Source organism: Clarias gariepinus, chromosome 22 (assembly GCF_024256425.1).
Source record: "Clarias gariepinus isolate MV-2021 ecotype Netherlands chromosome 22, CGAR_prim_01v2, whole genome shotgun sequence".
In the NCBI taxonomy this organism is placed as follows: Eukaryota; Metazoa; Chordata; class Actinopteri; order Siluriformes; family Clariidae; genus Clarias; species Clarias gariepinus.
The window spans coordinates 3,147,673-3,166,810 of NC_071121.1; the positions used below are offsets into that span (position 1 = coordinate 3,147,673).

Below are 19,138 nucleotides of genomic sequence, written 5' to 3' on the forward strand. Positions count from 1 at the left end.
ATAAATACAATTGAATCACCGTTAGCCTCCATGGTCCCCACTTGGACTACCTACAGTAAGTAGTAGGTTCCTAGATGAATGATGGATGAAATACTACTACTAATAATAATAATAATGATTTTTGTTGTTTATTTCCCATCAAGGGGTCGCCACAGTGGACCATCTGATCCCCACACACAGTTTGGCACAGGTTTTAATGCCGATGCCCTTCCTGACCCAATTTTTTAATTATGAATATTTATTTATTTGTTTATTTATTTATTTATTTTATCATACTTGTTCACTTACTTATTTTCCTAAATAAATTTTACAATAAATGCCGTAATTTTTTTCTTTCTTTCTTAACACCATGCCAGCTTCCATGGCTATATTCATGGCGAAAAGCATTTTTGTTATTCAAAAACTTGATAAGATGTTTAAAATTTCTTTTTTCTAAGAATTTGAAAACCATATTTGGATTTAATTGTTAAAACCTATTTAAAAGTATCAACAGAGTAAAACAAGTTCCTTAAAGGAGTTAAATATGTTTGATGGACAACTGGGTTCTGCATGATGAACATTGTGGTGGATTTTCTCTCGACAGTAAAAATGTGTGTGTTGCCTTTGTGTGTCCTATCCTGCATCTTGAATAGGTCACTTGATCCCAGCGATTTTTGAAAGGAAAAGTGTGTCTTGATCCAACATCAGGGTATATTTGATATAGTTCATTATTTGAGCATTGGTCCTATTCTGATTGCCATTTATTTTTGATGTATTCATTTATTATAACAGGATTATTATTATTATTATTATTAGCCTATTAGTATGAGTTTTATTGTTGTGGTTGCAGCAGTTAAATTAGTTAATTAATTGATTAATTAGTATGTATTTATTTGTATTTGTTATTGTATTGATTTATATGTAATGTTTATGATGGCATTTATTATAAAATTAATTAATAATTGATTCATTCATCGTGTAATATGTTTACTTGTTTATCTAAATCATGTTGCTATATTTTACAGTAAATGCTGTCGTTATATAATGATGATGATGATGATGATTATTTTTTTATTATTATTAATTTGAAGCACTTTGGTTCAACTTAGGTTGCTGTAAAGTGCTGTATAAATAAATGTTGATTGATTTGATTCTTTTCATCCGAGCCTTCACCACCCCTGACCAATCACAGCGGCCGCAGATTCGCCGTGGGCGTGGCTACGCCCGCGCTCGGTCAGAGCGAAGCCTGGCCGCCGTTGTTTACGCGGCTCTGCGGCGCGCGAGGCGCGTTGCGTGCAGAACTGCGCGTAGCGGCGTTGGTGAATGAGCTGTGGTGGGCGCGCGCAGGGGGCGACGCGGGCGGCTGGGAGCGGGGTGGCGCGTACCAACAGCAGGTGTTTCCTCCATGTAGCGCGCGGAGCGGCTTCAGCATCGCCATCTCCGGCACCGTCATTACCGCGCTGCGTGTTTTCATTTCACATCGTTCGTTTTCAGGGTTTTCAGTTTATTTCCAGAAGAGTTGGCCTTTCTTGTGATGAAGAGACATTTCCGAATAGACACACCCCTGTTCTCCTGATCATCATTACTCTACAGACATGTCTGTGTGACAGGCGCTTGAGAGCCAGGGAATAAATATTAGAATAAAATCATTCTCATATACAGAATTATTTTTTCCCGCGATTGAAAAAAAAACAAAAAAACATGTCAGTTACATTTTCATCAACACGACCGAGAGGAAAAGGTGATGTGACCCAGCAGACTATACAGAAGGTGAGGTTGCATCTATTTATCTATCTATTTATTTATTTATTTATTTATTAGATGCTTCATGTTTATTGGTGTGAAAGTGGAGAGATGTCTGGCAGCTGGTCAAAACAAAGGCACGGATTTGTAAACATAATTATATACCCATATCCTACATAACATGTATCATTAGTTTTTTTTTCCTTTTATATCACCCTTCAGTAACAGCAATTACATTATAAGGAAGATTATTATAGGCTACTATAAATCCTGGATTGTGCCTTTAAACTGATTATCTATACAACAAATGAATTGTTTTCTAGTGATATAATAGCAAAGCCTATAGCCTTGGAGTTGATGAACACACACACACACACACACAAAGTGTTAGGCTGTCTCCACACCTTTGTTTGCACTCCAAGCTGATGGATGTGCTGCTGTCATGTCAGTGTCACTTTAATGGACGACAGGCTGTTTGTCTTCAAACGCATTGCCTGTTTTCCCCCCTTCAAATAAAAATTATTTCCAATCGAAGAGGTGACATAAGGGTGACGATGATGTGAGCACTTTTATAGTGCTTTGCTCCAAAGTAAACAACACAGTGTACAGTAGTTAATAAGCCAGGAGATGTTTTGGAGGCTTTTAGATTTACACTGAGGATGATGCACTACTGCATAGAAAAAGAAGGAAGGTCTTCTAAAAATCTACAGACATACACATGTTTTAGTACATATCATTAAACCACACTTTAGGAACATTATTTTATATTTACTGTAGTAAATTTATTTTTATTATGAATCATAAACTTTAATTGTTGAATGGTTTTCCGAGAGGTGATGGCTATGGAACATTTATGGAAGGGGTCTCCCGTGTCAGCACTTTGTAACCTTCAGTAACAACAGAGGAATTTATGCTGCAAAAAGTTTGCATTAAAGTTGCATGGGTTTTATGTCTTCCTAAATATCTTCTTGTTTTGCAGCTCCAGGGTATGAGTTAGACACATGTCTTTCACCTGTTAGCCGCATTATAGCATCGTAGCTTTAATCCAAACTTAAAGACAAACCCCCACACATTCGGCATATTAGACCATATTTGGGGTTTATTGCTAAGCATCTCCTGTATTTTCAACTGTAACTTCTTTAATGTTATGTTTCGGAAGATTTCAGTGAAAGATTGCGTGTTTTTTCTCTTTCCTGCGAGATGTTGGATGAAAATCACTACCTGATTCAGTGCATTATGGACTATCAAAGCAAAGGAAAGACTGCAGAGTGCACACAGTAAGTGTTTGCTTTATTTATTAAAAACCTGAGGATGAGGCAGACTCTCCGGCTGTCAATCTCAACCTTCTGGTCACGAATGCAACATTAATCACTGAACTGAAACTGAAATACACAACAGCTTTCTTATTTGTACACCATCAGCAGTGCGAGGTGTGATTAACATCCTAGATCTACATAGATTTAATCAGATCTGCTTGCTTCGATACAATGTGGGCGGGCTAAACTTGCTAAGTTCAATTAAATTAAAGCCTCATTGCATCAGTTATACAAACGACGTTACTCATCTACCAGATAAACTGATCACGTGAATGATCTTTTATGAGATGAGTTCCTAACCTAGTGATTATGTTGTTAATAATATTAATAATAATAATAATAATAATAATAATAATGATATGTGTTTAGGTATCAGCAGATTTTACACAGAAACCTGGTTTACTTGGCCACCATCGCAGACTCCAATCAAAATATGCAGTCTCTTTTACCTGCGGTAAGCTTTCCCTTTTTTTTCTTTCTTTCTTTCTTACAATCATCTTTCTGTATCATTTATGTCCTTACTTTTTTCATTCTTTCTTTTTCTGTTCTTTTCTGTTTTTCTTTTCTCCTTCCTCTCTTCTTTCATTACCCCTTTCATTCCCTTTTACATAATTTGCTGTTTTTTCTTTCTTTCTTTCTTTCTTTTTCTGTCCTATATACTTATTCTTTCTGTATTTTTCCTTCCGTCTTTTGTGACTTACATTTTTTTCTTATTTATTTTTCCTTTCTTTCATCTTTCCTTCTTTCTCTTCTCACTTGCTGTACATCCTTTTTTCCTTTTGTATTCCTTCATTCTTCCTTCATTTTATTTCTATATTCCTTCATTCTCTTCTCACTTATATTCTTCCTTCCTTCTTTTTTCCTCTCTTTTTTCAATTCCATTTTTCTTTTTAGATTTTTTTCTTATTTCGTATATAATTAATCTAGAATATTAGTTGCACATAAATAAAAAGCAGAAATTACATTTCTCTCTCTCACTCTCTCTCTCTCTCTCTCTTTTTCTCTCTCTCTCATTCTTAGCCTCCGAACCCTGGGATGAGTGTGAGTGGAGGTGGGATGGGAGGCAGCGGTGCAGGAGGATCTCTACACACTCAGAGTAATCTTAATGACAGCATGGCTCCTTCTTCACTAATGCAGAGTCAGATGAGTAACGGTGAGTCTCTCCACACCTGCAATCTGCTGTGTTCCTGCACTTTCTGTCTAACTGCATGACTGTTTTACTGCCAGTGCTTCCTGTTTGTGCTCTGCCTGCTTTTCTCTACATAAATAAGTATGATTTTTTTTCTTTCAAATATATAAAGTTTATGTCGAATTCTAGCAGACATGCTGTACTATCCTTAAATTGGCAATGTTTACCCAAACCATTACAGCACAAAAAGGGTTTAGCAGTAAAAACTGAGGATTAGATGACCATCAGATCATCTCTGTTTAGGATTTAGTATAATAAATGAAATAATGGATCATACAATATTATAATGAATATAAAAATCAAAGCATCAATACTTAGAGAATAGGTGTTAATTAAGAAAAGTATGCTCTGTTTCTCATTCAAGACGCGTATAGTCAGAACTTATTTGTCATGAACGTGACTGACATATTGGTCTTACAACAATTTTTTTTTGTAACTCGTCCCTATGGGAAGGTAGAATGATTGTAAAACATATTTTTCTCATTTATCAAAACAGGGTCGAAATCATACAAACAGCACAATAACATCTGCTTAAATGTACCTTAGCAAGTCTCACCTTTAGCAAATGCTTTTAGTCACCATCACCAAGCCTCTGGCAGAGGTCCCATTGGATATTTGACTGCTCTTCTTAGCAGAAATGGTAGTGCTCAGTAATTTCCCCATAGGTTTGAGGCTCTAAAAGCTTACAGGATTAAGTGAGGCTGCTTTATCCATTCCATAACCAGCCTTGATCTGTGATTGAGGTCATTGTCCTGCTGGAACACTTCATTTTTGTCCAAGTTTCATTTAGTTGATAGTTTAGGGTTATGCTGAAGAATTTTGAGCTTGTCCTCTTTGTTCTTCATTAATCTATACACTTAGACTGTGCAGTGCATCACTCCCACTGGCAGCCCAAAAAGGCCAATGCCACCACCACCATGCTGAACAGCATTTATAGTGTTCTTGGGGTTAAATGAAGGCTTTTTCTTTGTCCATGTGGTCAACTGCTAACTTTAGTTGAGCTTAAAGACGATGATTTTTGAGCATGATGACTTTGGATGGCAGCCTTTCAGGACAATGCAATGTAAAACCCACTTGACTGTAGACAGAGACACTGGTGGTCCAGCAGCTTTGACGCCTTCTTGCTGGTTCCTGGGATGTTCTGACCATTCTAACCAATTTCCTCTCAAGTGAGTGACAGTTTGGGTCTTGTTCCAGATCTTGGTAAAGTGGCTCCACCTCCCAATAGCTTGTGTAAACAATTATATAAAACCAATGTAGAGTTAAAGATGTATGTTATTCAATCATTCTCTCCCACAAAAAGAAAGTCATTGAAAGCTTAATAATAATAAAAACTTCAAGCGTCACACTTAATCAGCAACTTTACTCACATTAATTCCCTTCTGCTATATAATTCTTTCATTCAATTTTTGTCATTTTTTTCTGTCCTTTTCTGCTGATGAACTGAATATGTGTGTATCGCGTACCATCAATCCTGGTTGGGCATTTGACTGTGAGTGTGTCTTATCAGGCCCAAGTCACACCCCCATGCAGCAGCAGCAGCAACAGCAGCAGCAGTCCGGCCCTTCCACCTCGTCTATGAGCTCTGGGTCGAGCTTCACTCACTCAGTGCCCTCATCGTCACAGGGCACAGCACTGTTCCCGCCCTCCCGCACCAACCTCAACATACAGAACAGCCAAGGTGAGCCCGGAGAGCGCTCGCCCTGTCAATCACAACTCAGTCAGACATGCGATTGGGAAGAAGAGGGAAAAATGGGAAAATAGTTTTATTGTATAAGCAGATACTACATAGTGTACATGAAAATGATTAGTTATGTGTCCACTAAGTGTTTACATTATAATTATCACCGGAGACTAGAGAGCCTATTATGACGGCTTTGTCATATTATAGCGGTAACTGTGAGCTTTCTGATGTAGGGATGGAGGAGCTGCTGATTTCTGTTTTTTTCGGACCATGTCCTCGGACAAAGAAAAGACTCTAGTGATGGAATGACTATTTATAGCTGCTGTGACATAAGTGATAAAAGGAAATAATTTGTTTTATGGATATTTCACAAGAATAACATAAGGAGAGAAAATTGAAACACTTTGGCATTTGCTAAAAATAATAGTGTACTGTAGAACAGTAAAGCCTATTACTGGTAGTCTTTGAATTTTAAAAGCCTCAAATGTAGCCTTTAAATCTACTAAAAGGCTGATCTTCTACATTTTCTTCAGATTTATAAATACTTTTAGTGTAAGATTATAACAATAAGCAAGTTGACAGCAGAATGTTTTAAAGAGTTTCAAACATATTTTCTTTTCTGACTTGGAAACCGAAAAATGATGGACGTGACGGCCAAAACAACCCTCTCCATTAGCCTTGATGGACAGGGATGTTTTGGCTGGACATCCCATCTGATGGTTTTATAAACTAGCAAGTATAAACTAGGTTTATCCCATTGTTGATTAGTTTCCCATAATAGCGGAATAGAATTTTGGTTTCAGCTTACTTAAACTAGCAAGCAGGCACTAACTTAGCATGTGAAATTGTAGGCACGCTAATCTTGCAAATTGAATGTAAGCTAGCAAATGAAACCTAAACAAGCATGCAAAAGCTTAAAAAAAGGGGAAAAAACTGCCAGACTAAAATAACTAAATAAACTAAAACTGAAATGATTAAATAATCTACCAGACATACTGTAGCTAACTTACAGTAGCTTCCGTACTAAATTTATAACTGGAAGAGTCAGTGCTTGAGCTGTTGAACAATACTCAATTATCGATTCTTATTCCATTGTATGTAGCTTCAGTTGTGTGTATTTATTCATATGCACATACATACATCATACTATATTCATAGTGAAAAAGTTAATGCTTTTCCTGCGTGTGTCATCTTAATAAAAGTCATGATGAAAGGTTTGAGGGGGCGAAAGGAGGTTTTCAGATTTCACATTTCAGGTCTTTCGTTCAACTGGTGTTTAAGAGTTTTATTACATTTCTTTTTTTGCTTTTTGTTTTGTTTTACTTTATTTTTTTTTTTTTTCAATTTTGTTTTTTGCTTAATATACCAAGCTGTCCAAAATGTCCAATTTCTCATATTGTTGTATTAGGGTTTAAATAGTTCCTGCACTTGAATAAGAGGCAGAAGACAGCCAAAGACAAACACATTCAGTTCATCACGGTGATTACCCACCACCCCCCCTCTCCCCCACCTTTGACAGTGGCCCCTAACATTTGTCCCCTTCCTAATGAGTTTCACCAACATTTTCCTCTCCATTCTCAGCACTTACCCCGAGCTTGGCTTCTGCTATTTATTTCATGCTTTATTTATCCTACAAGTTTCCCCTCACAAGTTCTTTCCTCCTAGTTTTCAGTTTTCTCTGGCTGTTCTTGATGCTTCTTCTTGGCCACCATGACTTTATTATTATTTTTTTTTTGTACTTCAGATTTATATTCGGATATAATCTTTGTTATGGTAATGTGTGATTTTTCTCAGTCTCTATGATGCATCAGCAAGGTTCAGGACCCCATTACTCCTCTTCTGGAGGTCAGCATTATCAGGGACAGCAGACCATGAGCATGATGGGACAAAATAACCAAGGCAACAGTATGGTCTCCCAAAGACCTATAGGCAACTATCGTCCTGCTCAGCAAGGTAAGTCTAGTGTAATTCCTATACAGTACTGGTGTTGTGGGGTTTGGTTTGATGAAACATTTCAGCCCAATCCCAATTCTACCCCTTACCCCTACCCCTTACCCCTACCCCTCCGTTTGGCGCGTTCACGTGAAGGGGTAGGGGTGTCTCATTTCTCTTTTGGTTGGAGGGGTAGGGGTAAGGGAAAGGGCCAGATAGCCCTCCGAACGAAGATTTTTCGGGACCTCACTTCAAACGAAGGGCTAACGAAATTTTCAAGATGGCCGCTCACTCGAGCAAGCAGACCCATAAATTTAACGAATTTTTGCCACTAATAAGGATTTTTATGACAAGTTTTCATTATATGTATATTAATTTTAGTCTTGTGTTTGTGTTTATGGTGATGTTTTGTAAAAAAACGTTTGCAAAAAAAACGCTAAAGTTTGCTAGCGGATAGCACTGATTGCGCAATATTACAAAAATATATTTTTATGTCATATACACTTAACTGCACTTTACACAAATATGAAAGTTCAGTAGCACGGCAGTTTGCCGAGCTTTTGATAATGCATTGTTTGTTTTGCTTACGGCCATACTGTATGTGTACATGTAAATGAACGGATACGTATGATGATGTATAACAGTGTTGTAGTGGTGTCCCATTTCTTAGGGAAAATATTTTAACCCTTCCCCTTTCCACTTCGTTTCAAGGGACAAGGGGAAGGGGCGAGGGGTGAGGGCAGAGGTAGAAAATAGAATTGGGATTGGGCTTTCATTTCAATTCTAATTGTATAAATGCAGCATAATGGTTGATGTGTGAAGGAGACATTCACATTTACATCTAGCCATTTGACTATAGTTGTCATCCTGAATTTAATGAGCAATATACCATATGTGTGTGTTTAGGCAGGTAATAAGGATGTACCCCTGAACCTAAAGGATAATTCTGCTTGACAAACATATGGCAGAGTCGTCTAGTCAGTAAAGACATTATACTGTTATCTTAGATATTGTCTTTATATTAGATATTGAAGTTTGGACACAAACTTATAATTCAGTGTTTTTTGTTCAGTGATTTATTTCAAAACTATGAAACAACAATTGTGAAATTGTATATTTAAGTAACAACAGTCAGTGATTATTATAAGAAACAAAGGTCATTTGTTCTGGAACAGTTCTTGCAAGAACAGTATTGTCAAGTGCATTTGCAAAACCCATCAAGCTCCATGATGAACATGGCTCTCATGAAGACCTTCCCAGGAAAACAAGACCAAAACTGACCTCTGCTGAAGAGGAGAAGTTCATTTAGAGTCACCAGCCTCAGAAATCACCAATTAACAACCAGCACCTCAGATTAGAGCCGCTATGGAGCTTTACAGAGCAGAAGTAGCAGATATACATCTCAATATCAACTGTTCGAAGGAGATTATTGTAGATTTCTGATGCCTTCAGCATTGCTTTACAGTGTAGAAAGAAATATAAATCAGGAAAAACCATTGAATTAGATGGTACAGTATGCCCAAACATTTGACTGTTAGTGTACTGTACCTTAAAAATAATCAAAATGGATGCAAAGAGATTTATTGTAAAATAGTTTTCAGGGGCATTTAGCAAAAAAAAAAACATGAAGAAGATTTATGTGCATGTCTTGCTTGCCCTTTCATCTATGTATTTGTATGGACTTAAATCAATATAAATCAACCCATGAATGTGCTTGTTATTTTATGCGTGTTAGACATTTATCAAAATATACCTACAGCTGGAAGCTTACATGCATTCATCATAAACATGAATGTCATGTCAATTTCAGACTTTCCATTATGTCTTTAAACGCCTCTTTTCCCGGGAAAAAGAAATGAACAACATATATCTTTAGTAAAAAACAACAACAAGAATTTTGAGGATAAATTATTTATTTCGGGTTTTCTGGAATCAGCACGTGGTCAAAATTATATGTATAAGGTAAAAATATACATACACCCACTTAGATGAGTAACACTGAGTTTTAAAATCTCTTTAAATTTGCTTGAAGCCCAAGACCTCTTAACTTTCTGTTAGTGAAGACAGCTGGTAGTTTCTCTGTGCCAACATAAAAGGGGTTGGTTTGACAGCACTCAATGGATTGAGCAACACACAGTACAATGGAAAGGTCCAATGAGCTAAGTGTAAAGAAGATGGTAGATTACAACTTACACAAGTTATTGCAGCCACTTCCAAGGTCTGTAAGGATCCCCAAACTGTCAACCTGAGCTAATATAAAATTGGTTCAGATGGTCAGGAGCAATCAAGGAACCAATAAGGCACAGGCATGACATCAGCTGGGAGCACCAGTATCACTGTATAGGGTTAACGAGCTTTACAACAGCATGGACTTAAAAAAAAAACCAAGAATGAAGTTCTCCAATATTCACACATTGTTTTGCTGCCAGTGGAACTGGTGCCTTACACAAAGTGGATCGAATAATGAAGCAAGTATACAGTAGGACTCCTGCAAAATTCTTCTGAATAACTTCTAATCATTAGGAAGACAGGTGAAACTTGGACGGAATTGAGTGTTCCTACAAAACAGTGACCTCAAAGACCCATCAAAGTTGGGGGTGGAATGGATAAAGCAGACTTACAGCTTGTAGAGCCTCAACCCTGTCCATGGACCATGATCATAAGTCAGGTTCATGACAGAAAACCAACAAATATAGTCGAACTTTACTAATTCTAACAAGAAGAGTGGTCAAGTGTCAACTAGAATTTTGCCAGAAGCTTGGTGAGGGCTACCAAAACCATCTGCTAAAAGACGGTTGCTAAGGGAGATTGGAGCATTAGATGAGCTGTCTGTATATTTTTGACTCAGATTCAGAAAACCTTAAAATAATTACAACTCATGTTCTTACAAGAACCTCATTAGGCTTGTGCTGTGACCATGCTAGGTTCATGCCACATTGTAAAGGACCGCTTCAAGTTCCTATTACATTTTTCTCATCACATTACGATTTGTCTGTCACATTCAGATAATTTAGTGTAAATACTGGATCCAATTCTTCACACCATTGCTTCATGATGAAAAGCACTGCGTGTGTTGTGGTATTTATACCAGCTCACCAGAGGCAATGACAAGGTAGGAAGCTTTTGATAAGTGCCTGAGATAAGAGTGTGGTGTGTAATAGAAAATTAATGACAACATGATACATACATTGAAACCTTGACAGGGACGTAACTAGGAATATATGACCTTGATAACTGCACATTTTTCCATTTTGACCCCTTCTTCGTTATTTTTAGGATACAGTGTGAGCTTCATGGTCTTTGTCAGAGTGTGAGGAGGCATTAATAACCTCACACAGTCAAGCTGGCATGGATTCCATATGTTTGTGTAAAACCCAGTGAGCCAAGTTAAATCAAATTTATTGGAGCAAAATTTAAACATGCGCTTTAAAGAGATAAGACACCAGGAAAAACTGATTTACTGTGCAAAGGAGTTGACTAAAATAAGTGCAAGTTTGGATTCTCAAACTTATAAAACTCTATTTCTGACCAGTTTTAAATGAAGAAAAGAGGACTCTGTGTTCACAGACTTTTGGACCCTACTGTACATTTGTTCCGCTTCGTCATAATTTAGTTTCAGATGACGGGTCTCCATCAAGGACGTCAGAAAGGCAATGTTAAATCCTCAGTGAGATGTGGATGAGAGCCGTGGAGCCGTTGTTATTCCTTTAATGTGCTTGATTAGTTTTTTTGTTTGAATTTTTGCACTTGGATTTTAAATAAGATTTACTTGATAAAGTTTTAAGGAGTTGGAAGGAAGTAATAATACAGTATCTGGAGTTTCTGCACACCAGTCTTTTTTGCAGCACTGTTTGGACTTTATTTGTGTGTTAATTTTATTTATCTCTTTTCTTGCACACACATTAAACTTTGCTAATTCCATTTTATTTAATTTTTATATATTTTACTCTGTTCCAAGTTAGGGGGAATATTTTTGCAGCACCTCATGCTGCATATAAACTGATCTTTTCACGCCCACGTTATTTTTTTTTCTCTTATAATGAATAATGAATTATCTGTTAATTCTCTCAAATATAGACAATAATTAAATTCTGTCTCTCAGTAAAGATATGAAACGCATCCCAAACAACACAGACTCCCGCTCAGTATAAGCCCACAGTAGTACTATATATTCACTTTAGATTCTATTTTATGACCTTGAAGCTACATACCCTCTGCTTGTTCTTGGGCCATTTTCAGATCAAATCTGATTAACCAATTGTGGTGCCACAATTGTGTTTCAGGATCACAGTACATGGGTCAGGAGGAATTCTACGGAGAGCAGTATGGACACACTCCAAGCTCAAGTGAGCCTATAAACCAGCAGTATTACCCTGACGGTAATCATACGGACACCTCTCATATATTCATTAGCCAAACTTTTACTGTTGCCTATTTGCAGTCCACTGATTCTGAGGTCAGGTGTGTTTTTATCATCATATATGCATTTCATCTATTTTATGTTACCGTTTCCAAAACAGAAGGATTTTTTTTTTCAGTTGAGTGCAGGCGATGTGCCGAAATTTCAGATCTGGTACCATTTATTTTATTTTTATTTTGCGTAAAAAAGTGTTAGACAATGTGTGCAGTACATATGTGTATCTGACTGGGGAAAAGTGTACAGTGCTGTGAAAAAGAATTTGTGATTCCTGATTATTATTTTTTGCATATTAATGGAAAATGCAAAAATGATTGTGAAAAATGTGAAAAAAGTCATTGATGTGGTGGTGATGGTTGTGTGCCATAGTTGATTGAACCATGAATTCATCGGTTTTTGAACTCAAGCTCAATTGTGTTATGCTACCGGACAATGATCCGAAACTTACCAGCAAGTCCACATCAGAATGGTGTAAAAAAGTGGCCTAGTCAAAGATCAGACTTAAACCCATTTGAGATGCTTTGGCATGTCATGCCAAAGCATCTCAAATGGGTTTAAGTCTGAGGGTCTAAAGGTCGATCATGAAGAAAAACCCTCCAATGCACCAGATTTAAAACAATTCAGCAAAGAAGAGTGGATCAAAATTCTTCCACAGTGATGTGAAAGACTCATTGCCAGTTTTCTCATACCCTTGATTGCAGTTATTGGGTTTAGGGGCAATTACTTCTTCACACTGGCACTTTAACAAATGAAATAATCTTTTTAAAGCTGCATTTTGTATTTACTCAGGTTTTCTTTGCGTAATGTAAAAATTTGTTTGATCTTAATCATGCAAGTGTGACAAATATGCAAAAAAAACAGGAAGGGACAAATAAGTTTTCGCAGCACTTAAACAGCACTTATACTGTATTTTTTGTCTTTGGGTACTTGAAAATAAATGAATACAAAAGTGCTGTGATGCTCAGTGGTGCATTACAGGAACAAGCCATCAACTGTTGGGTTACTGTGAAATTGATTGATGTATGATTACATTTGGGATTGGCCTATTATAGTTAAATAATAATATGTTTTGCCTCTATAGGTCACAGTGAGTACTCATATCAGCAGTCTTCTTATGGAGAGCAGAGTTATGAGAGATCATTTGAAGACTCATCGCAACACTATTATGAAGGCGGTAAGTGGGGGAAAAAAATTAATGTGACAAAGATTGTGACATGAACGCTGCAAATGTATTTGTGTTGGTGTTGTAGGAAACCCTCAGTATAGCCAACAGCAGTCACAATATCAGCAGAGCTCAGGTCAGCAGCAGACATTCAACCAACAGCAGTACCAATCACAGCCAGGATACAGCAGCCAAGGACAGGCCTACGGTAAGAACACAAACACACAGACCTTACATACTCATTATACTCTCAGAACAAATGGTGCAGAGGATTCTAAAATATAGAACAGATTTCATTTTTAAACAAGGATACAGATTGTAAAATATTTGTAAATTAAAATAAAACGTTCTAAATCATATGAGATTTGAATCAATATGATTTATTTTAAAACTTATTAACATAAATTTTAAGAATTGTAGAAAAGTGTGTCCTATACTTATGGTTACCATCTAGTATTTTAACACTAGAGCCAAACCTTGATTTTTGATCCTTAAATATATAAATCATATTTGTATATTGCCATGTCTTCGTAACATCGCGGGTTTCGTGACAGGCAAACCCACGGTCAGCTGGTCCACGGGTTTCCAGTCAGGCAGACCTGCGTCTGGACGCACGTCCATATAGGTCCCCAAGACAAAAAATTTTCCCAAAAAGTACAAGCACTTGGCACCTCTCACACACAGCCTCCCCTGCGACGCCCTGCTTACGGGCTCTGCATACAATCACCCAGCGCACTAACACCATGCGCTCTCTCCACAACATAACAGACTTGGGTGGGATTTATACAGTGGCAAGGAAAACTATGTGAACGTTTTTTGGAATTTCATGATTTTCTGCATTTATTTGTCATAAAATGTGATCTGATCTTCATCAGAGTTAAAAGTATTGACAAATATATATCTTTTATGTCTCTATTAAACACTTCAGTTAACTTTTTAAATGGTAGAAAAAAACGTAAGTATACTCTTGGAATTAATAACTGGTTAACCCCACCGTGGCAGAAATAACTTGAACCAGACGCTATGGATCAGACCTGCACAACGTTCAGGGGGGATTTCATCCCATTCTTACTGGCAGAACTGCTTTAGCTTTGTTATATTCTTTGGACGTCTTCTGTGTGACTCTTTTCAAGTCATTCCATAGCATCCCTATTGGGTTGAGATCTGGGATCTGACTTGGGCACTCCAAAGGGTGGACTTTGTTTTTCTGAAGCCATTCTCTTGTGGAAAAGTAAAAACACTCTGGTCTTTCGGGTCATTGTCCTGTTGCGTCACCCAGCTTCTACAGTGTTTCAGCAGACGTACAGTACAGACATTCTCAAATTATCCTGAAGATTTTTTTGATATGTTTGGGAATTCATCTTCCCTTCAGTGACTTCAAGTTGGCCAGGCCCCAATGAAGCAAATTATGATGTTTCATCCACCATAATTTATGGTTGTTGTTATGATGTTATATTGTGCCATTTTTACATCAGATGTAGTGCTGCATGTTCTTTCTAAATAGTGCAATCTTGGTTTCATCAGTGCACATAACATGTCACAAGCTTTAGCCATGCAGCAATGTTCTTTTTAGTTGTCAGCGGCTTCTTTTGTGGTGTCCTACTTGTTCAGTGTTTTACGTACTGTAGACTCATGAACACAGATGTTAGCCAATTCCAATAATTCCTTCAAATCTTCAAAACCCAAAAGTTCACTCGGGGTTGTTTCTTTCCCTCATTGATGAGTCTCATAAACCATGAAACATTTTCCTTTCCTGTTTTTTTAGGTCCGGGACAGGGAGCTCCATCTCAGTACTCTCAGTATCAGCAGGGTCAGAGTCAGCAGTATTCCTCATATCGATCCACACAATCTACTCCTGGCTCTCAAACACAAAGATCTTATACTTATGAACAGGTACAAAACCGTACATACTCGCACTCAAATTATTGTATGTCTGTAACACTTGTGAGTTATACATAGTTAAATATTAACCGCCATGAGTCCAGGATTCATATCTTGATCCGAATAGTACTGAAGGATATGTTTCTGTTAACACAAAATACATAAAGTGTCTATAAAATGATTCTTCAGCATGCACTTTTAAATCATATGCGTATGGATATCTTTATCTTTGCAGGGTCAGTATGGAAACTACCAGCAGTAAGGAGTCTCCGCCCAGTTGACCATACAGCAATCAAATGAACAGGATCGTATATACTGTGTTCTCAAGCTGACCGTTGTATCGTGTTGACCAATGACAAAAGTGTCTTGTCCAAATATAATATAGCTTCCATTTCCTCATGCAGACTGAGACTGGAAGCCACTCTCACTGTCTGTCTATTTTACAGTTTAATATCCTGGCTACTTTCTTTCACCTACCTCCTCTTCATTTCTCACAGGGATTTAGATCTTACATCTCTGTACAGAGATAACTTAAATATATATATACGAGACAAAACAAAACAGACTAACAATACAAATTCTACTGGAAAAAGTTCAGCATCTGTTTATATAAAGTGTGTAAAATAAGTGTGTGTTTACATTCTTGGTGTCCATCAGATGGAGTTAATGTGTTACGTGTTAAAGGTGAAGGAGTTTGCTAGTTTTGCGTACTGTTAGCAAAACCTCACTACGGGGTTTTCAAGTTTTTTCTCTATTTGATTATTTCTATTTTTCTAGCTGTTTTTACAAATTTCAAAAGGAGCAAAATTATCCAACATGCATGCAACACATTCACGATTACGTACAATTAAATTTATTTTAAGCAGTTAAATTTACAAATATTCGTCAAATACCAACGTTCCACATCCAGCACCAACCAGGCCATTCAACATTAAACAGAAACATTCACCATCAGAAATCAATATTCACCGGCCAACAGAATAAAACAGTAACATTCACCATCCAACACCATAAAAACCAACACCATAAACATCAACAAAGAACACCAACATAGAATTTGCCATCTAACACCATGAGGCTTTAAAAAGGCTCCTGAGTAAAACAGAAAGGTCATACTTGCCTTGATTAAATCCCAATGACCCAAACCACAGCCCTCTATCATCAGGAGTCCTGGGGAGGGAGAATGCTTGCTCTTCTGTATCACGGAGTGGCTCTAGCTGATCTAGTGTAAGAATGTGAATGTGTTTGCTGCCCCTAACATCACAAGGACAACAGTTCAAGAAGATGAGGATGTTCTTTGGGCCGAGCATGAAATAGCCTTCGACCTCCCTAGTTTGTAGCTGTCGCCTAAATTTTGGAAAGCCTTCCAGATGCCTGGGAATTGGGCATGACCAAATCTGGGGAAAATATTGCTAATAATACTATAACTCCATATTAATAATCAATCATTAACATCACAAACTGTAAAAAACACCAACACTCTTTATTTAACACTCGTTAACATATGTTAACTTTCTGTAGCTGACAATAACAACAACTTTTATTTCTTGCTGTTTTATTTAATTACCGTTCAGGTTATCTATCTACCAACTGAGAAATTCTGAGAAAATGTTTATTAACTGATTTTGTTTTGTCTACGTTTGAGTTTTTTGTCTCCGTTGCATCTGTACATAAACTGTGAAAATGTGTGAAAATATGGAAGAAAATATCATTGTAAGATTAATTTATCACTCAGTCACTCATATAAGTGAGTATATGTACATTATTGCTAATTTTGTGTATTGTTCATATTTTATACACAGTATTCACTCCACACAGTAGCCCATAACTATTACATCTAACTTTTATATTACCGTAATTATTAAAGTTTCTATAGTAACAACATACACAGGGACTTGTACAGTGGAAACGCAACATAAACAGACAATATGTTAAAGTTTTCTGTGAAGAGGCGTTTATTTCGTATTTTGAAAGACATCAGTGTCAGCACTTTGCTTCAGTCGTATTGTTAAGCTGTATCGTCTCGTTTTCAGACACAGGAAAGTCTTCAGTGCCGAGAGCTTTGAGGTTCCTCTGCAACAAGCTGCATTTTTTGAGCGAGAGAAAAAAGCTAGTGATTGCTAGTTTATAGCTGCTATAGCAAAACTTCAACTGTTCAACATAAATACTACTATAAATGGATAAAGTCATCCTTTAAGAAATAAATATTTTTAGCACTGGCAGATTGGTGTGGTATAAGAGAAATACCTTGGGGTCATGCGGTTTTTGGAAATAATCAGTCTCGCGGTGGTAACAGTAACTCTAATACCAAGTGTTTTATTCTTGACTTAGCACAAAACTACCTGCAACCAGAAGGAATTTGGTTTGTTTATGGATAAATCTTCATTATTTTAATATCCAGTTGTTGTTTTTTTAGTATTAATTTAATTTGCACCATATTCTAATTTTGTTAAATGATTAAACACGCACTGTATGTCAGTCATTTGTTGCATTTTTTTTAATCTATATTTTGATATTTTTACTGTACTTTTTTATTGCTTGTTGGATTTCAGGAACACAGAAGATTAAATCTGTGACCAATTATAGCCAAAGCTTACAACCTGTATGTTTTATATTTTGTACATATTTTGAATTAAACATTCTTTTCGATGTAATTTCATTTGATGTTTCATGTAATTTTTTTTCCATTTACAGTATATATGCTATCTATCTATCTATCTATCTATCTATATATATATATATATATATATAGACCCCCCCCCCCTCCAACCCTGTATGAAGGATAAAGCGGTATAGACAATGAGTGAGAGTAAGTGAGTGATTAGTAACAATTTCATATTAATATTGATTTTGAAGTCAAATTGTTCTATAGCTGGGATAATTACCGCTTATTCTTTTTATATATCAATCAACTTCCAACATATTTCAAATCTTTTTTTTCAAAGATATGAATACACCACTCATTTTGACAACTAAATTATTTATTTGTTATAATACAATACCTCAGTCATGGTTTGGCAAAAAGGGAAGTACTGTAAAATCAGCATTGGGATTTTAGGATTGAATTATGTTACACTATATGGGAGGTAATATTGATTTAGTCCCACTTTGCTGCTATAAAAGCCGCCCTTCTTCCAGGAATGATTTTTACTACAGTTTTGACTGTGGTTCTAGAATTTGTCCATTCAGCGCCAAGAGTTTGGCCACTTAAGGCATGATGCGAAGCAGGTCTTTTAGTTCTTACAGTCCAACCTTGGCGTTTAATGCCTCGCTTTGTACTGGAATCCCACATGGAAAGAACCTATATGAGGATATATGCGCATATATGAAACCTATATGCAGTATATATGCACATATATCCTCACCTATATGAGGATATATGCGCATATATGAAACCTATATGCAGTATATATGCACATATATCCTGACCTATATGAGGATATATGCGCATATATGAAGGCCTATATGCAGTATATATGCGCATTTATCCTCACCTATATGCAGTATATATGCACTCATATCCTAACCTACATGAGGATATATGCGCATATATGAAGGCCTATATGCAGTATATATGAAGACCTATATGCAGTATATATGCGCATATATCCTCACCTATATGCAATATATATGCACATATATCCTGACCTACATGAGGATATATGCGCATATATGAAGCCTATATGCAGTATATATGCATATATATGATAATATATATGCTGCATATAGGCAAAATTGAGGTGCATATATGTGCATATACAGGCCATATAGGTCTCCTGTATTGCTTCTTTATATCCACATATAAGCCCTATATGTACATACAAGATATGTCTCC

At 36.7% G+C, this 19,138-nt stretch overlaps 1 protein-coding gene across 2 annotated transcripts; it reads left to right on the forward strand.

The window, feature by feature from the left end:
- The first annotated feature begins 1,187 nt into the window (after positions 1–1,187).
- LOC128510609 (calcium-responsive transactivator-like) lies at positions 1,188–17,905 on the forward strand. 2 transcript variants are annotated; one of them, XM_053483027.1, is made up of 11 exons: positions 1,188–1,749; positions 2,923–2,999; positions 3,408–3,492; positions 4,059–4,191; positions 5,738–5,908; positions 7,706–7,864; positions 12,127–12,189; positions 13,342–13,434; positions 13,511–13,630; positions 15,188–15,315; positions 15,539–17,905. In XM_053483027.1, the coding sequence occupies exons 1-11, from the start codon at positions 1,681–1,683 to the stop codon at positions 15,563–15,565; spliced, it is 1,125 nt and encodes a 374-aa protein (XP_053339002.1). In that variant the 5' UTR covers positions 1,188–1,680; the 3' UTR covers positions 15,566–17,905. The 2 variants fall into 2 exon arrangements, with proteins under 2 accessions (XP_053339002.1, XP_053339001.1); XM_053483026.1 differs by having other exon boundaries at positions 1,190–1,749; positions 12,127–12,222.
- The last annotated feature ends 1,233 nt before the right edge of the window (positions 17,906–19,138 follow it).

Excerpts from the sequence above, each read along its gene's own strand:
- LOC128510609 (XM_053483026.1), top strand. The coding sequence starts at position 1,681 with ATGTCAGTTACATTTTCATCAACACGACCGAGAGGAAAAGGTGATGTG. Across the intron at positions 3,000-3,407 it reads AAGACTGCAGAGTGCACACA|GTATCAGCAGATTTTACACA; the intron begins GTAAGTGTTTGC and ends ATATGTGTTTAG. Across the intron at positions 12,223-13,341 it reads CCAGCAGTATTACCCTGACG|GTCACAGTGAGTACTCATAT; the intron begins GTAATCATACGG and ends TTGCCTCTATAG.